The 19,253-nt window shown below is 36.5% G+C and overlaps 1 protein-coding gene across 1 annotated transcript in view; it reads left to right on the top strand.

Annotated features, from left to right (window-relative positions):
- LOC108674801 (progestin and adipoQ receptor family member 4) overlaps nucleotides 1–19,253 on the top strand; it is a 31,572-nt gene that overhangs the window by 6,474 nt on the left and 5,845 nt on the right. Inside the window, exons 2-4 of the mRNA XM_018162771.2 lie at nucleotides 8,206–8,424; nucleotides 13,940–14,124; nucleotides 17,356–17,493. Coding sequence (XP_018018260.1) covers nucleotides 8,206–8,424; nucleotides 13,940–14,124; nucleotides 17,356–17,493 — 542 coding nt within the window. The remainder of the gene's footprint in view (nucleotides 1–8,205; nucleotides 8,425–13,939; nucleotides 14,125–17,355; nucleotides 17,494–19,253) is intronic.

Genomic DNA, 19,253 nt, shown 5'->3' on the forward strand with positions numbered 1-19,253 from the left:
TCGATTCTTTGTTCACCGTCAAAGGAATTAGATTTCATTAATTTTTTCCACTTCGTGATCGAGTTGCGTCGGTTTTATTTTAATACATTATTTGTAATTCAGAATTATTTGCGCATCAGAATGTTTTTCATGAATTTCTCTCCTAGCTTGACTATTAGATTTAAATTGTTTAAAATATTTATTAATGTGCCGGTAGATTTATATGTGAATTTTAATCAAAGTTTTCCAACAGAAGTTTCAGGAAGCAGGATATAGCTTACCATAATTTTTTTAGTGTTTCAGTCCCGTATCAAGATAAACCTTGTATCAGGTCTGGTACGCAGACTGTGTAGATGTACAGACAAGTACAAATGTAGCGTGTGATGACTGAACAGCACACGTACGCAACAGTGACGGACATTTCAATTGCTGCGCCAACTATCAGGAACTATCCGCTCTAGCGACACCTTACTTTACTTGCTGCTTTTCTAATGCTGCATTTAGTCATACATTTGGTGCTTTTCTAATGCAACATTCAGTCATGCGTTTGCTACTTTTCTAATGCAATATTTAGTCATTTGGATATGCCGTTGTATGCCGTTGCTTTACATTATAATTATTGTGAAGGAACACTACGATTTAATGATTGTTCTTCGTCACTATTTTTCGATAAAATTATAATTAAATCTAGTATGATTTTGTTAGTTCCTTATGATTATTTTACATCAATTTTGATTAGTATCACGTTCGTTATTGTCAGCGTGCTCCAAGAAGATTATGTCTATTGAAGTGAACTAAAATCAATTAGAAAACTCAGCAATTTAATGATAGTTTAACTCTGGGAATAGAAATTTTTGTCACTCTCTTATAGTCACTCTGTGAGAATAGAAATTTTAAGTTAAATTATCCGTAATCTTTTGTCTGTAGCAACCTGAAGGACGTGAACAGAGAACATTTTAAAGTTGTCGTACATGGCAGAAACCATCAATGCAAATCATTTTGCGCTCACTAGCGACGCATAATTTTGGGAAGTAGGCTTGTGACAATATTGCTCAGGTTTGTCATCTTCAACCGACCATGGACGAAAGCAATGGTGAGCTACAGTGCTGTGATTTTTTAGCGCATTTTCTCATTTATGGAAAAATGCACTATTTTGCTCGCCATGTCCGTCTGTCCGTCCGTCCGTGACCTCAATTTTTCGTCGACGAGAAAATGCGCTCTCTGTCACTCACTGCAGTGAGTACTGAGTTATATTTTTATATGCTGTTCTTGTGCATCAAGGTCATGTTTGATATCTTTAGTTACTCCTCCCTACTAATTCCAACTCTATTAGGAATTTACTATATACGGGTTATCATGTGCCACTGAGAATGAAAAACCATCAGATGATTGTATCGTATGATATTTATGAGAAACAACATGTATACAATATTATTTATGCCTTCATTTTCAAATGAATTTGGTGTTTTTTAAAAATAACATGTATAATACAGGGTGACACAAAAAAAACAGAGCTCACTAAAAGTCTTATAACTCCTGAAATTTTATTCAGTTTGAAACAAAAATTCTATGGAATTATGTACAACCTATGTAGCCAACATCTGCAAAATCTCAATTCTATACCACAAAAACTCTTTAAACTGCAAATGTCTTTTGCTCTGTAGTCCAAGGCATCTCGAAGCTCACACGTGGTAGACTCTTAGATCAATCCGTCTTCTTAATGAATCTGAAACAAATAACAGGATTACTTGAGTATTGTGGAAATTATTCAACTTTTTATGAGCTCTGTTTTTTTTGTGTCACCCTGTATTTTAATTATTATTCCATGAAATACTCCCATGGGCCGTTTGGGGTCAATGTATAATTCGTGTATATATATACGTATAAAATTTATTCAATTTTCACTTTATTTGTTTCTAAATTTTTTAATCATGCTCAAGATAATGAAGGGAGATGAAGTGAAACTTTCAAGCTACAATGAAAATTCAGGAATCCGCCATGGACGGTGATGGTCATAGAAATTTGGACTGAGATGTTTAGGTTGAGGATCGAATTTTTCCTAGTGAACGAAATGAATTAGAAATGAAAGCCATGCAATATTAAAATGAGCCAAGCGATGAATTTGGAAACGATGAAACTGTAGTCTTGTAACTTCTACTTAGACAACTGGGGCCATACTTTCAAAACTCGCTAAGTGAACGTAAGTAATTACGCTCTATTTTCTTGGCTACGATTGTTGGATTTTGCTTGAAAGGCCGTCAATGATTGGCTGATGAACTTACGATCTCTTAACTTTTTTTTTTGAAAGTATAGGCCCTGCGGTTCGTCAGTCTTCCTTTCGTGGATCATCTTGCTAGCAAAGAAATTTTGTCTGGTGGTGCTGCGAAAATCCCAAGACTACCAAGTGTATTTAAAGGCAAAAAAGCTGATGAAAAACGGGAGAAGAAGTATAGGTGATCGGATATATGTAGAGCTCGTTTACAAGCAAACTATTTACGAAATTATTTACGTAAAATGGCGCGACAACGAGATGCCAGTTTAATTTTGCATGAGTTTGAGTTTAATTTTGCATGAGCTGCTCTAGTGACTGTCATGAGATATAAAAAAAATGATAGATGTGACATGCTGTGACATAATCCAAAATAAAACGAATGTCAGTGAAAATTGAATTTCAAAGCAAATTTCATTAAATGTTTGAACATTCAAAGAAAAAAACACAAATCAAAACATCGGTTGCTAGTGCACTATAAGTAAGAAATGATAATGCACCACCGGAGAAATGTAGAAGGCCTCTGAAATCCACTCTCTGAAATCCAGAAAATGCCTCTGAAATCCACTCTCTGGAATCCAGAGAAGGCCTCTGAAATCCACTCTCTGAAATCCAAAGAGTTCGCAATCCCACGTACTGGTCCCGAAAACATTGTCTGTTCCAGTTTTGTGCCTTCCCAGTATTAGAACAAAAAAAAACAAAATCAGGCACACAACTGACAAATGTGCCAGTTGAACTACATTTTTGCACAAGAAATGCAAAGTCAATCATTATCTTCTAACTTTTTCTCAACCTACCATGCAGATTAGACTTGTTATACTGAACTTCCTACTAGCATAAATAAAAATAACAGTATAATTTTCTAGTCGGTGAATACAGTACATTTTTTGCCAACTTATTGTTTATTTCTCCTCACTTTATAACAATCCTGGGGCCATACTTTCAAAACTCGCTAAGTGAACGTAAGTACTTACGCTCTATTTTCTTGTCTATGATTGGTTGATTTGGTTTGAAAGGCCGTCAATGATTGGCTGATGAACTTACGATCTCTAAACTTTTTTGAAAGTATGGGCCCTGATCATAACAGAATATACCATGTAATATTTCACCTGTGTGCCTGATGTTCCTCATAAGTGACTCGTATATACGGTATATTACTGACTTCTGGTGACAAATGTCCTCCCTCAGGGACAAGTTATATATTTTTTAATGATGTAATGATATATGAAAAATAGTATATATATGATGTTATTGCATCGCGAATGACACAAAAATAATGAAATAAAAATTATTTCTTCCTGGCTTTCGTATTCTCGTATTTATTTTTTTCAATAATTTATACTCGCTTTCCATTCCCAGTCTTCCATTAAAATCTCACACACAGTATTTTGCAGCCACCTGCTCACAACAGCAGTAATGAAGTACATTTATTCATTTCTCGTAAACCATTCATTTCTCGTAAACATCAGGATCAGGTACGACAAAAATGTTCGACGCGCAATAGATGTCGTTTTCAAAAGTGCCGCATCGACTTAATCGAAAAAGTGTCCTTTGCTGGGAAAACTGTGATGGTCGGTTGGCGTACGAGGTGACATGCAAACTATACATGCGTGTAAGCTATGTTAAAAAAACAAAAGCGTAGAGAGGAATATGAAGGAGATTTCTGATAAGTTTGTGATATTTAATAGCAATTGTAAGAAATGTAAATTTCTGAAAAACGTATCCTCCGAACGTCCGAAGTGTAAATATGCCAATCAAAACGCTTATTTTCCTGCACAATGATAATATTTCGTCTGACACAATCAAAAATGTTCGTTTTTGCTATCGCTTTTTAATCTATGAAAGTGTATCTGCCCATAGCTGTTATCGTCGCAATCGAGGATAAATTAAAGCTCAAATAACATCCAAACAAAGTTATTTACAACCCAAGACATCATAAAGTTAACATCATCTAGTTTTATTGGCCTCCACGCGCGCCATTTATGCTCCTCGCTGTTTAACATCGTCTAGTTTTAGACGATGTTTCTAGTTGATAAACCAATGATTATGCAATTAATTTCTGGTTAATAAACCAATGTTTCTAGTTAACATCGTCTAGTTTTAGTGGCCACCACGCGCGCCATTTATGTTCCTCGCCGTTGTTATTTTGGGCGTCTGGCAAACGGCCGACATGTGCGTGCATTGCTACAGACGTCGACATCTACAGACGCATCGTGTTGCGTCACGCGTCTCGACAACGTCATGCTGACGTCACTCACTTATACTTTCATATCATGAAGACATTTATAATTATTTAATATATTTCAGAAAATAATGCAAATATTTCAAAAGCTAGATGTGCTGGAGAAAAAACCATAGCCAGTTTTAAAATTAGCCGCAAAAATTTATTATCACAGAACCATTTCCTTGATGGACCAGTTTTATACTTCTTATTCTTCCTCAATCCTTTCTCTTTTTTGCTCTTCATGTTCATCTACTTCTAGATCGTTGCTTTTAGATTTTTAGCCTTTCATTTGGTAGTAATATCAAATATTTAACCCTAATAAAAAGCAATATTATTTATATTCTCGATCACAAACTAATTCTTCAAACTCTAATTGACACTTCAACACTTGTTTCATTTTCGTGCCAGTATCTGAGAATCGTTTTTATCTTTATTCTTTTATCGAGAATATTTCATCCATGAACGGTTATCATTATTTCAAGCCGCACGCGATCAATTGCCATTTAAACACACAAGATATGAAGCCAAATACTGTCTTTGGCTGCCGGCCATAATTAAGCTTTATATAACAATGAATCCATACCGAAATTCTCACAAATATCCCGTAAATAATGCACTGTAAATAGCAGTTCATTTGTAATCTGAGACTAGAACGCATGTGCTCTCTTGCTCGTTCATTTACTCGATTACGATAGAATTGAGTTACCTTGCTCGTGCTTGTAGAGCATGTAGAGATAACACTACATGGTTGTGACATGCTGCTAACGTTATAAGGCTGTGACATGTAGCTAACGTTACGAGATGGTGTTATTTAGTTAACTTTTTAAGGTTATGACATGCATCTAACGTTGAAATGTTGCGACATGTAGCTAACGTTACAAGGTTGTAACATGTAGCTAATGTTATAAGGTTGTAACATGTAGCTAACGTTATAAAGTTGTAATATGTAGCTAACGTTATAAGGTTGTAACATGTAGCTAACGTTATAAGGTTGTAACATGTAGCTAACGCTATAAGGTTGTAACATGCAGCTAACGTTAGGCTGTAACATGTAGCTAACGTTACAAGGTTGTAACATGTAGCTAACGTTACAAGGTTGTAACATGTAGCTAACGTTACAAGGTTGTAACATGTATCGCACTCATTATCCTCATCACACTAGTTCACTCGTTCTCGACAATGCAAGTCTATCTTATTTCGAGCAAGAAGTATAACTCAGTTTCAAAATCGTATATATTGTACGTGAAGGAACTTTTAACCATGTTAGCTCAGTCTACTTACACATTTATGCCTCACCTGCTCTTTTATTTAAAAAAGTTCATTTATTGAGGGCATTACGTAAAATTTTTGAGAAAAGTTAACAATACAAAATTTTATTCAAAGTAATAATATCATTAAATTATTATTTTATTTATCATATTGCGTTTTGTATCTTTTACAGTAAATTGGTGTGGCACAAAATATGCAGTCCCGTACTTTGGGCAGCCTGTAAACTATAGGTTAATATTGTTTGATTTTTGAACATAATTCGGATGGTTGCTTCGTAAGCATACACACACACTTAGAAAACATACTTTGATTTAACCATTATAATACTAAGTTATTGGAGTAAATAATAGTAAGATTTTGAGTAAAATCACCTCAATGATTATCAAATAAATTCATGATTACTTTATTCAAGAAGAAGAAGGTGAGTTAGAATTGAATTGCATTTTTTTAGTAATACATCAAGTCTTTGAAGTGTTTAGTCACCTTGACCAAAGTTAGTCACCTTGACTTTCTCATTTCTGACATTGTTAATTAACACTCTAATTATTTTTCATGCGTGGTAGGAACAAACTGCCTTATAGCTTTTTATTATTTGTTGACCATTAGGCATATTAATGTCATTATGCGCGTAGCAGAAAGCATTCGCCTTTGGTGCCTCTATAAGGTGTGTTTTTACGCCTAGATGCCAGCTCAGGACTGAAATAATTCATGTTAGTAAAATTAATTGAGAATTTGGAAATTTTATATGCTCACAAAGAGCTTTTGTTCCTCTCAGAACAATGACTGTGTCATATAGTCTAAATAGTGACACAGTTTCTACAGTTTCTTACACACAGCACGATTAGAGAGCGGCCGTAGCGTTTATGCGTCCTTTTGCTAGACCAAACTGTGTCAGGATGACCCACATAACTGAACAAAAATTTCGAACACAGTCTCACTTATTTCACTGAGTGAATCAATTATATCACAGTTATACCTATATGAATTTTTATACTTAAAAAACCTTTCCCTATAGATAAAATACCTATATTAATATAAGTGTATTGAGAAACAGAGAAATGAGTGATATTTATCTAAATATCAGGGTACTTTTTGAAATTTTTTGGGTCACCTTTACTCATTCTGGCAAGGAAACAATGTCGTACTATTACTACGAGTAAAATCTGCGACTATTTGGACAATGTGACCCATTTCTTTCTCTCCGTGATTTGTTGCCATGGCGCCTTGACGCGCGGGCGAAGAATAACATTTGTGGCTGACGGTGGAGGCTGCTTATGGTTGGCAGGCTTGGCAGGTGCTGCGTGTGTTTGGCAGGTGCTGCGTGTGTGGCAGGAGCTGCGTGTGTTTGGCAGGAGCTTGGCAGGTGCTGCTTGTGTTTGGCAGGTGCTTGGCAGGGGCTGTGTGTGTTTGGCAGGAGCTGAGTATTCGACATGTGTTGTATGTTTGGCAGTTGTGCGTGTTTGGCAGGACCTGAGTATTCGACATGTGTTGTATGTTCGGCAGTTGTGCGTGCTTGAAAGGCTTGCAGGTTGGGAAGGCAAGCGTGTTTGGCAGGTGCAGCGTTTGGCAAGAATTCATTCTTTCACAAGAAAAAGTATCTCATATCGCCACACTTGTTGCGGCATTTAAATACATCAAATGATACCCTAATGCCGCCGTACGAGCCTCTCGTTCGTTCATATAGTCATTGGTGACTGAATCGATCATGTTGTCAACGAAACACCTACAAACACTCACTACTGACGCGGCATGAAGCAAAGCATACCTTAGTAATCAATTCATATGATATTTTATGTGATAGTTTGTTTTATTTCTATAAGGTTTTAGGTGAATTTTTTCCTTTTTTTCATTCATTTATAGAACACATTACTTCATCTCAAGTTTCAAGGTTGTAGCACTTACATTTTCACAATAATAAAACCACTTATCGTATGATGGGATGCCTATCCGTATATAGGCCAGTTATCTACCGTCAATAATTTGGCCATGTTTCGTAACATGAATCCTGCTGCTTTTCAACATGTCTCCAGTCAAGTTTCTAGACTTTGCTTAAGCGTTGCCTCTCGCTATGGCTTGGTTGATGTTCCTCAACTTCACCCAACAACGTTTCTCAACATTTATTTTCCACATTTTTCAATTTTGTTCCTGCAAAGTTTCGCAACATGATCCAGCCACGTTTCTAACTATGTCTGTGTCTGACGAGATCAAAATTATTAACCATGCAGCCAATTAACCGTAAGTTAACTACATCTAACATGCGTAACAATATGATAAATATCAATTAGAGAACTTCAAAAGCCTTGAATAAAATGTTTATATTTGATGAATGTTCATTAACCAAGGTTTATCTTTCAGGAGTACCGATCAAGTAACAACATAATAAATACTAATTTGCGAATTTCAAAAGCAGTGAATAAAATAGTTATATCTAATGAATGTTCATTAACCATGGTTTATCTTCCAGGAGTACCGATGTTGTACATCTTCTTCATGTGGCGGTCAATGGTACCGTGGGACGAGATCAAGATACCCATCCTTCCATGGACCCATTTGCTGTCGTGCGTGAGCCCGTGGGTCGGGTCTACCATCTACCACATGTTTATGAACCATCGAGCTGGCGAGTCGTGCTACCGCTCACTACTTCACCTCGACATGTTCGGCATTTGGATCACCCAGAGCTTCGGTGAGTATTTCAAAGCTTCTTTATGTTACCCGTAGCTTCAGTAGGTCAGCCGAAGCTTCTTTAAGTCAGCAAGAGCTTTTTAGGTCACCCAGATCTAGGTTATGTCAGCGAAATTTTTTTTTTTGTCCCCCACAGCTTCGCTGAGGCCTCCAGTTCTGCGTTAGGTCACCTATAGAGCTTTGCAGGGTCACCCAAAACTTTGTAATATCACAGTGTTTTGGTAAGTCAACCAGTGCTTCAATAGGTCACCAGTAGCTCTTTTAGGTCTTCCATACTTCCATAGCTCCTTTACTTAACTCAGTGCTTTCCTTAGACACCCAAACTAAAGTATTGTTAGGTCACCCGTAGCTTTTTTAAGTCATCATGTATGCAGAACAAAGCTTTGCTATGTTTCCCCGAGCTTAAATGGACTACCTAGTAGTTCTGACTAACAAATTTGTCTCGATCACGCGCCATTAAAAGGGCGCATAAATTTATTAGAATATGATGCTAATGTCTTCGAAGATATTGATAAAAAGTTACTGACTCTTCATGCATTACCAGCATCGTACCTCATCTCACTCCCCTTCAAATCTCCCACCTTATCTTCCATCTCTTTTTAGATACAAATTTACAATATATGATGTGCACATTTACATAGGCATGGAGGCTGGAAGTTATATTCGTTTTACCGAATATTTTACCGGCGAACGTACAGACATTAATAAACAGTAAACCATGTCTTCCTGGCAATCAGTGATTCAGCCTTTTTCTGACAACAAACGTTTGTGCCTCTTTCTGACAATAAACGTTTGTGCCTATTTTTGGCAACAAACGTTTGTGCCTCTTTAGGGCAACAAACCTTTCTGCCTCTTTCTGGCAACAAATGTTTGTGCCTCTTTCTGGCAGTAAACGTTTGTGCCACTTTCTTGCAACAAACGTTTGGGCCTCTCTCTGACAACAAAATAGTCATGGTTTGATAAGGACTATTAATTAGGACTTTTAATGCCTTGCCTTTAAAGGCATAGTCATGGTTTGATAAGGATTATTAATTTAGGCCTTTAGTGTAATCAAATACAATTAAATAGTACCTTCAATGTATTGTCTATAATAACGATCTCAAGCTGTAACAAAGAATATTAAATTACAATCATTAATATTATGCCTGATATTTCACTCACTGATTACCTTGAGGGCGGATTACGTATTCTTTTCGTAATATTGAAAATAATTACAATATGTTGAGGAGGCGTTAAATCAATAAATTTTCGTGCCTGAATTAGACGGTAATTTCACTTCTATTCGCGGTGGAGATGAAGTCTTGATTACCGGTTAAATTTTTCACTAAAATATCGGAAAGGACTACTGTCTTGCTTCTCTGGGTAATCTAAATTGATTAAAATCATTATTATACAGGTTTTTTCTTCTAACAAAACCTGTAAGACTGTTGCCGCTGTCAGTGTTAGGAGTAATTTTCAGTATTTACTAAAATGTACAGTTTTATTTCATATTAATATTATTAATAAAGTAAAATTATTACGTTAAGAAAAGTTAAGATTAATTTGTATTATACGAAATTTGTATAGTGAATCGTACCTCTTAATAAATTTAATAATTAATCATTTATTAATAATTAATTTGGAAAAAATTAATAATTTTGATAATGATGCATAATTTTGATGCTTCATTGTTTTGATAAGATGAGAAAAATAAATACAACAAATAGAAATTGAAATGGAAAAATCGGAAATAACAAACTTTTAAAATTATTCTAAGAATTTCATCACAATGACCGAGATATTTGTTTACAGGTGTCATTAGTGAAATTCAATTTTAAGTTGTTTCCACAAACGAAAATTTGATGACAGGAATAAATTTTTTCAACCGTCATTCAATTTTCGCATTCATAAATTGTGTGTGGTGGAAGATTATAAATTATTTCTTCATTATTTTAATAAATTGAACTACCTCTGATTAGATTTGTCTGCCATTATTTCATAGATGCAACGGTAGAATAATTCATTAATGAATGTAATACGGGACAGTAAATGATTTTACATGTAAACCATGTAAAAATTTTACATTTGCATAATAATTAAATTGTATTTTTTCAAGTTGTCTACATATATTCTCACTTCCAGAATATTTTCGGAAGGGATAAATTACTGTGTTACTTGGAAAAGATGAATTAATTCATTTTAGTTCTGTTCTATCTTATCTGAAATTATAACATTGTTGATCTGGCGTCAATCAGTGAATTCGCACAAATAAATAATTATCAGCACGTATTAGTAATCATTCAGCTGTCAAGAACACATACCCATTCACAAACACGGTCATTTATGGACACTCTCAATTAAGCATTTAATACAATGTTGATACGACTCCGCAACAACAAATGCAACCTCCGACATTTTTATTTCACTTCTCATGTCTACTCAAATCATAGTTTGTTTGTTTATTTATTTTTTTTTTTTTGCAGATCCATCCTTTTTCCTTATCTTTTTCTTCCTCGTATTTTTTATACAGCCAGGAAAAATCCCTCAGTATAAAAGGACTCGAGCTTTCTATATTCCTAAACCTTTCAGAACATTTCTATCCTTGTCGCGAGCCCCTATCAGTCATTCGCCTGGTCTTAAATCTTCCATAATAAATCAAAGATATGTGTTTCATTTATAGAATGCATCGATGAGCTCGAAATACATCGATTACCTTGAAATCAATCGATTATCTCGAACTACTTTGATTATCTCGAAATACATCGATTATCTCGAAATACATCGATTATCTGTAAATGCATCGATTATCTCGAAATACATTGATTACCTCGAAATAAATCGATTATTTCGAACTACATCGATTATCTCGAAATCCATCGATTTTCACTAAATGCATTGATTATCTCGAAATACGTCGATTATCTCGAAATACATCGATAACCTCGAAATACTCGTAAAACCAAAAAAATATTTCTGTGTCCTTTCACCTATGTATGCATGCAAAGGATACGCCCGCACGAGAGGGCACTGTGGACGAAATGAGACTTTCCCGCCCTTTGTGATGAAATCATATTTTCTAACAAATTTAGTTTTTTCTTCATTTAAGCAAACGAAGCGAAGGCTATATCGCAAAAACCAGTAGTATATCTCGGGTTTCAACCGTTTTATACTCGATATTGAAATGCTTCCTTACCACAAACGATAGGCGTCTTGGGAATAAACATAGTTAAATTTTCAAAACAAAATAAGGGTCTTAGCAGCACAAAGAAATCTGTTTTTTAATGTTTTTTTGTCACTATTTCATTCATTGTAGATATAACTCTATTCTACAAGGTTCACACCATTTACTGGCACTAATGTTTATGTCTTAACTGCCTTAGACATCGTTGTTCGATGTGTTTCTAAGACTATAGGGAGATTTTCACTCAGAAAACCGTACGTGAATTCGATTTGGTTTCAAATATCTATAAACATATTAAAAGCACAGCGATCAAATTCATCAGTTTCAGATTGTCTCATTCATTCCGACGATCTCATAATGCTGACGCAAGATCATTACTAAATACCTAAAACTTTGTTTATAGACATTTATACATTTTTATGCACGTTCACATGAAACTATTCTTTCCGTACACTGTCGGCTAACTATATAACATCGTCGGTGAGTTATGAGTAACCAGCATCATTGAGAGCTTAGATACATCCACTTTCATTCTGATTTTTATCATTAGGTTTTGGAACAGCTTTTTGTATTCTAATAAATACTTTACTGAGAGACTGTTTTCATAATGTATAAGAATATCTCAATTTTCTCTGGCAATTTTTCTGCGTAAATTTCATGAACGCGTGAACACTGGAATCGCAAAAACTGAAATTTTGAAGCCAGTTTTGCCCTGATTTGAGCAACATGGCGTATTCCATCCTAACGCGCGAGCAGCTAAAATACTGAAAGTAAAGTAGGCCCCATAGAGATTTTGTTTTAGATGCATTGTAGCGGGCGAACTACGCTCCATACACAAAGTTACTGGGTCTCTGCAAACGGGCCTTAACATACGAGGATGAATCAAAATGGATCAGCAAATCTTCAGAGACCACACGGTATATTTAAATTTCATGGAGAATCCACAGCCACAACATAAGACTATTAGCTAAATGCGTAAAGGTTCACGAGTACAGACAATATATAGACATTAAATACAGACATTAATAGACATTACAAAGAGTGGTAGGTCGGGAAATAGTAGGCTACTAACTAGTAATCCGCTGCTTCCCGCGATAACTACCTACGCATACTTTCACTCCTCAGTCTCCGATAGAGAGGTGCGGCGGCTGAAGAAAACTAATAGCGCGGCCAAGTTAGCCCGCTACAGCATTACCGCCCAGTACCATATCAGTGGCCCAAAGCCAATATCGCATACCACCGTTATCTTTCTAACGTTGCTCGCAGTCGCATTACTTCGAATTGAGCCTAGTACGTCAAATGTCCTATGTCGTCTTACTTGCTTCCTGCCGTCGCTTTCTTAATCTACTGCTAGCGCCTGAAACGCCGCAGTTTCGTCATACCAGTTGTTACCTAAACCTAGCCTAATGCCGTCGGATGCCCTGTCTGTCCCAAGCGCCTTACGATGCGTCCTTATTTTGCCTCCCCAACAAAATTTAGATGCGAGCCCGACTCTACAATAGACAACATCCACGACACGGAAGCCAGTAAATCGGCCGCTAATATACCGCTTCGGCTCTGGGTTTGTAGTGCAGCCTCTGGACAACTTGCAAGCTCGGCATTACTCGACTCGGGTAACCTTCTCATTCTCTTAGGAGACTATACGTATACGTAAAGGAAATTCTGACTAGAAACTATCTCGATCAGGCGGCCGAGCAGACCCATAATAACTTGGCGCCTAGTGTAGTGACTATTCGGCTGAAGCCTAGGTGGTCCCCGAATTTTGTTAGTGCTAAACTTTGCCTACCGCCGTCGAAGGCTTTGTCTGCAACAAGCGCCCTAAAAGTCACCTTAGTTTCACCAAACAAGTCGTCCCTAAACCTTGCCTACAGCCTGCAATAGCGCCTGCCATAGCGCCCTAACTGCCATAGCGCCCTAAAACGTTACCTTAGTTTCACCAAACCTGTCGTCGCCTAAGCCTTGCCTACCGCCGCCGCAGGCTCTGTCTGCCGCAAGCTTCCTGAAACGTCACCTTAGTTTCGTCATACCAGTCGCCGCCTAAATCTTGCCTACTGCCGTCGCAGGCTCTGTCTGCCACAAGCTTCCTAAAACGTCACCTTAGTTTCGTCATACCAGTCGTCGCCTAAATCTTGCCTACCGCCGTCGCAGGCTCTGTCTGCCACAAGCGCCTTAAAACGTCACTTTAGTTTCGTCATACCAGTCGTCGCTTAAATCTTGCTTACCGCCGTTGCAGGCTCTGTCTGCCACAAGCGCCCTAAAACGTCACCTTAGTTTCGTCATACCAGTCGTCGCCTAAATCTTGCCTACCGCCGTCGCAGGCTCTGTCTGCCACAAGCTCCCAAAAACGTCACCTTAGTTTCGTCGTACCAGTTGTCGCCTAAATCTTGCCTACCGCCGTCGCAGGCTCTGTCTGCCACAAGCGCCCTAAAACGCCGCATGAGTTTCGCCTTACCTGCCGTCGCGCAACTCGCAGTGCTGAGCGTGAGGCTCTCGTGGCTGGGAGGTGGCGATACCTTAGCTTCGCAACACTATATCATGCAGGTAACTTGCCCAGCTACATTGCCTGTATCGTTTTGTGCAGGAAACTTGTTCAGCTGCTACCTTTTGCTTGATATTTTTCAGGTAGCTTGCCTAGCTGTCTGGTAATTTACCTATATTTGCTCTCCCTGCATCGACTAATGCAGGTAAACTTTTCAGCTTACCGCAACGTTTGCCTAGAATTCTATTTTTCATTATTTTCTCGTTAATTATTGTGCGTATTGATATTGTTTTCCTTGGATTAAAATTTTTGCACACATAGGACTTTGAGGTCGGGTTAAATGAAAGTTATTATTACTCATTTAGCCGTAATTTCTTTTCCCCTCTCCAAGTTTCCATTCATTTATGAAGGATTCTCTTATATGTCACTCAAAAAATTATGTGTCACAAGCTATGGGAGGGAAAACCAGTCGATCCATATTTCAATCACTTATTTCAATCGCACTTAGTCTAACGTGACACAACTTTACGTTCACAGTCGATGATTATTCCTAGTCCACCTGTGTACAGTTTACCCTGTTGTAGTTTGTTCCCGTGGTAAATTTCGAATTATTCGTTTGCTCTCTGTATAAATTTCGATTTGTTTGTTCTTTCTATTTTGTAAGTTCTTTGTGGTTTGCCTGCACACTTGGCGAGTTATCAGTTCTCTCAGTCCTCAATTCTCACTTCTACTACCTATTTTGTCCGCATGGCATGGGCTGTTTAGCTCAACGAACGTGACTCCACGTTTTTTCCAAAATTCTGCTCTGAGGCTTCTCTTTTTTCTTAAAACAAACTCTAGGATAATTGATAAAGTAAACCCTGTACATTAAAGTGGTTGCAGCATATGTAGTGTAGAAATTATCATTGTATATTTAAACCATTACCTCAAGTAGTTCTTCATTTGCATGCCAAGAACTTTATTTATAGGCGTATCATTTGTGACCACTGATGGTGACTCTCTTTTATACGCGCATAATATTTATTTGTAAAGGACAAATGACGCCACAAAGCCAATGATTTATGCTCGATTGTCAGTTCTTTGGAAGGATAACTTTTCTCTGATCGCCAAATCAGCTAACAAAATTGTTTGACATTGTATATTTACACATAAAAATAAAAGGTCTTTGCATGCATTATAAAAGCTTAAAAAGTTTCACCTCCGCTAATTTTTTTTTCAATTTTTGCATTGATCAAGAGCTTTGTGTGATACGAAAAACCTCATACATTGAAACAACGACATTATGACAAATACTTCACGTCCATGCAATATTCATAACAAGAATATATACATAAATTGTTCGTTAGGACTCAAATTTCACGCTTGATTTATCACTCTGGTGGAAACGAAAAAGGGCGACAAATCAGTTGACAAGTGTTCCGTGATATGTGACATTGAATCGGTGTGGTATAAAAAGTTATACCAGTAAATTTGTGCAATGTATATTGTATGTGGTTTTAAGTACCATTGTGAGGAAAAATCGTGCAAATGCATCAAAATTAATGGAGATTATATTATAATTTAATGTTACGAAATATCTTTTATCTCTAACATTCAATAATTTTTTCCGGTATTATTCGTGCGGTCGATGTTAATTGAAGTGATCGCTGCTTTGCATGCTTTCAATCTCCGCCTAATGCGCATTCTTGCCGACTAGCAGATGTATTTTTGACGCCAGGCGTAGAATCAATGCTGGTACTTATCTTCGCCGTTAATATTACGATGAAATTGATTACCATGTTCTGATCCTAAGTCAAAAATGAAGCTTAGTAGGTCGTTTTGACAGTTTTGACACTGACTAGTTTGTCATCAGTGCGAAACTAGCTTCTGAAGGGTCTCTTTAAAACGATTTGTTTCTTTTGTTTGATAAGCAACTAGAACATGTCACTGCGTCTTGACTTTCACCGATAGGTATAACTTAATGATAAGGAGGATTCAAGGATAAGGATAAGCGGATTCCAGAGAACAATAATTATTGCTTTTTTCCAGCCGTGGAGAACAGAAATGATTTTAAATTCAGATTACGGGGCTTGACAATAACTTTCGAATTGTAACATTGAAAATATGGCATGATGATATTATTTGCGAACACGAAACTTTACGGAAAAAAATTCTTTGTTCAAGCTAAATAATAAAAAAATAATCACGTTTTTATTTGTTAGTAACTTACCATAAACAATAGACAGAATTAGTTGAAAAAATTTTCCTTCCTTATGCCTTTTCTTCTCCTTTGTCCTGGCTTTATTATCCTTTCAAACATAAACCTTTTTTTTATATGTTTTTTCCAGCTATTTTATACATTCATTTTATTACGCTTACAAAAGTTTAAACGACTATTTACATACTTCCTACTATTACCCTTATTGACTCAAATTATATCGTACGGCGACTAAATTTCAGTAGAATAATATTCGATGATATTTTTCATCCTAAATGAAATAAGAACATGAGATCATCATTCCTCTGGCAATCTCCACTATATATATTTACATCACACATCTCAAACTTATTTTCCCAGCTTCGTACTCATCATACCACATTGCATCACATGCCGACATATATATTCTTACTGACCGACATTACGCTTCGTTAAAACATTTGCCCATTGCACACTATCAAAATGATTTGCAGATGATTCTAATCAAAGATCCATCTTACATTATATTATGATGGTTACACATCTTCATACGCTTACTACGCGGGGTGATTCGTGTAAATTTTTTCACATTATCAGAGTCCTAAATTGATGGCTTTAATGCGCCCAACTTGTCCGCTTTTGAATTAAAATTATTTTTATTAGAAATTGTTAGCAAAAATGACTTTGCTGTAGATATTTGCCTTGTTTAGTTGTTCAGGGAATGTCTTTAATTGCGTTACTTGATTGGCTCGAATTGCGTTAATGGCCAGGCAAACGACGTTGAATCAAAGTTGTCATAAACGTTCTTTGGTTGAGTCAACGTTGATTAAACGTTGTTTGCATCAACGTAGTTTAAATGGTGTAAAGGCCACACTTGGCATTAATTGACTAAAATGGCATTAAGACCTCGATTGGCATTAATTGGCTCGAATGCTTTTAAGGCCTCGATTGGCCTCAATTGGCTCAAATGGCGTTAAGGCCTCCATTGGTATTAATTGGATATTCAGGCCTCGATTGGCATTAATTGGCTCGAATGCTTTTAAGGCCTCGATTGGCCTCAATTGGCTCAAATGGCGTCAAGGCCTCGGTTGGCATTAATTAGCTCAAATGATTTAAGGCTTCACACGCCCGCAATCCCTGGGAGCGACGCTTCTGTTTCACATTCCCCTTCCTGATGCGTGCCGCGTCCGCGTGCGTGCGTCTGTCTTCGTCGGGGGGCGGCAACCCCGAGGGTTTGAGGCACATCTTCCTGCAGGTGCGTTCTCTGTTCACCTTGAAACTGACCACCATGTTATCAGACATTGACGTTGAAATAATGTTGATTAGACCATGTTTAACGCTTCGCGTACTGACTTTGACGACGGTGAATGTATCTGTTGGCAAAGGGTTATAAGTAATCAGCGCGTAATCACTATTGTTCCAATGTTATTTGCCTGAAGGGACAGCACCGACTTAATTTGCAACTCAAGCCTGACTTGTGTAAAGCTGTAACTTCATACAAAATACCGCCAATAAATTTAAAATTTATACGTTTACTGTATCCTGTAACGTAAGACTCGGAAACTAGAACAAATTCAGCACGCGTAATTGGGACAAAAAATTGCTTATCGATGCATATACCCTCTATCCATTGCTAACCATTTCAATACATGACTGTATTGAACATATCCGTTTACATGACTACTACAATCTAATATAAACGCGTATTTATTAATTTCACTGGGAAAAATAACGATGAGTTAAGTCTCTGACTACAGACTGCAGTTAAGAAATGACAGAAACCAGAACCTTCAGAATGACATGTGAGACCCTTCGGCACCGCACCTTCAACAGGTAATTTTTTATACAGGTAATTTTTTTCCATTTTGCTTCTATGAATCTGTTATATATTTGTTATGAGTAATGACGGTTCTTCCACCTCGTAAGTTTCGACTGCAAATGCAAAATATCAGGTATGTCTGCAATTTATTTTCGATAGTGCATTCAGATATTTTTGCTAAATTTCAAGTCTATGAAATCTTCTGTCCATATAAGATATTATGTTTCAAAAGAAATTTCTAAAAAGGTAGTTCATGAATATAATTTTTATGAGCTATTTTCTTAAATTTATAAAGTATATACTTTTCACTGTCATTTGCTATGTTTGATTTTTTAACAAGACTGTTGGTTATATGTTTCATTTCTTAACAAGATTATTGATTGTTTAAAACTGTTCCGCATATGTAGATACGATCAGGCTTCATTTAATTAGAATACAAACATGTGGTTTAACGCAACATTGCTAATACAGTCATATTTTCCCCCCTTTTAAGATACCAACATTTGTGTTTAAATTATTACTCGTGCTTGCGATCATGTTTCATATTTCTAGGCTACTAAAAATGTTGTTTAACACCTTATTGTCACTGAAGTCATATATCATTCTCTTATGGTACCAAAAATGCTGTTCAATTCATTACTTATTACTTCATTATTCACGTTCACCAAAAATGTTGTTCAATTCATTACTCATATTCACATTCATGTTGCATTTCTTTACGGCATTCACACCCTTGTTTATTTTATTAACTTCACGTTTAATTATGATCACATTTAATTATTTAAGCAGCCGGTGGATATGCTTCATATCCTAGCGATGCTACTACACTAGGAAAAACTAATGAGACTTTGTCCAAGTAGCGATGCACTTTTGTGGGTCATAATGACTCAGTTTGATCTAGATAGCAAAAGGATACATCAGTGATACGTGCAGAAAGTGTTAGTGTTTCACTATTCGGACAAAACGAGCTATACATTTTTTTGAGTCTTCTATAAATTTTATTGAATCTGCTATCAATTTTTTGAGTCTTATACAAATTTTTTGAGTCATCTATCAATTTTTTGAGTCTTTATAAATTTTTTTGAGTTGTCTATCATTTTTTTGAGTCTTCTATAATTTTTTTCAATCTTCTATAACTTTTGTTAGTCTTCCATAATTTTTTTGAGTCATCTATAAATTTGTTTAATCTCCTATAA

The sequence above is a fragment of the Hyalella azteca genome, unplaced genomic scaffold (genome assembly GCF_000764305.2).
Source record: "Hyalella azteca isolate HAZT.00-mixed unplaced genomic scaffold, Hazt_2.0.2 contig15661, whole genome shotgun sequence".
NCBI classification, from domain to species: Eukaryota; Metazoa; Arthropoda; class Malacostraca; order Amphipoda; family Hyalellidae; genus Hyalella; species Hyalella azteca.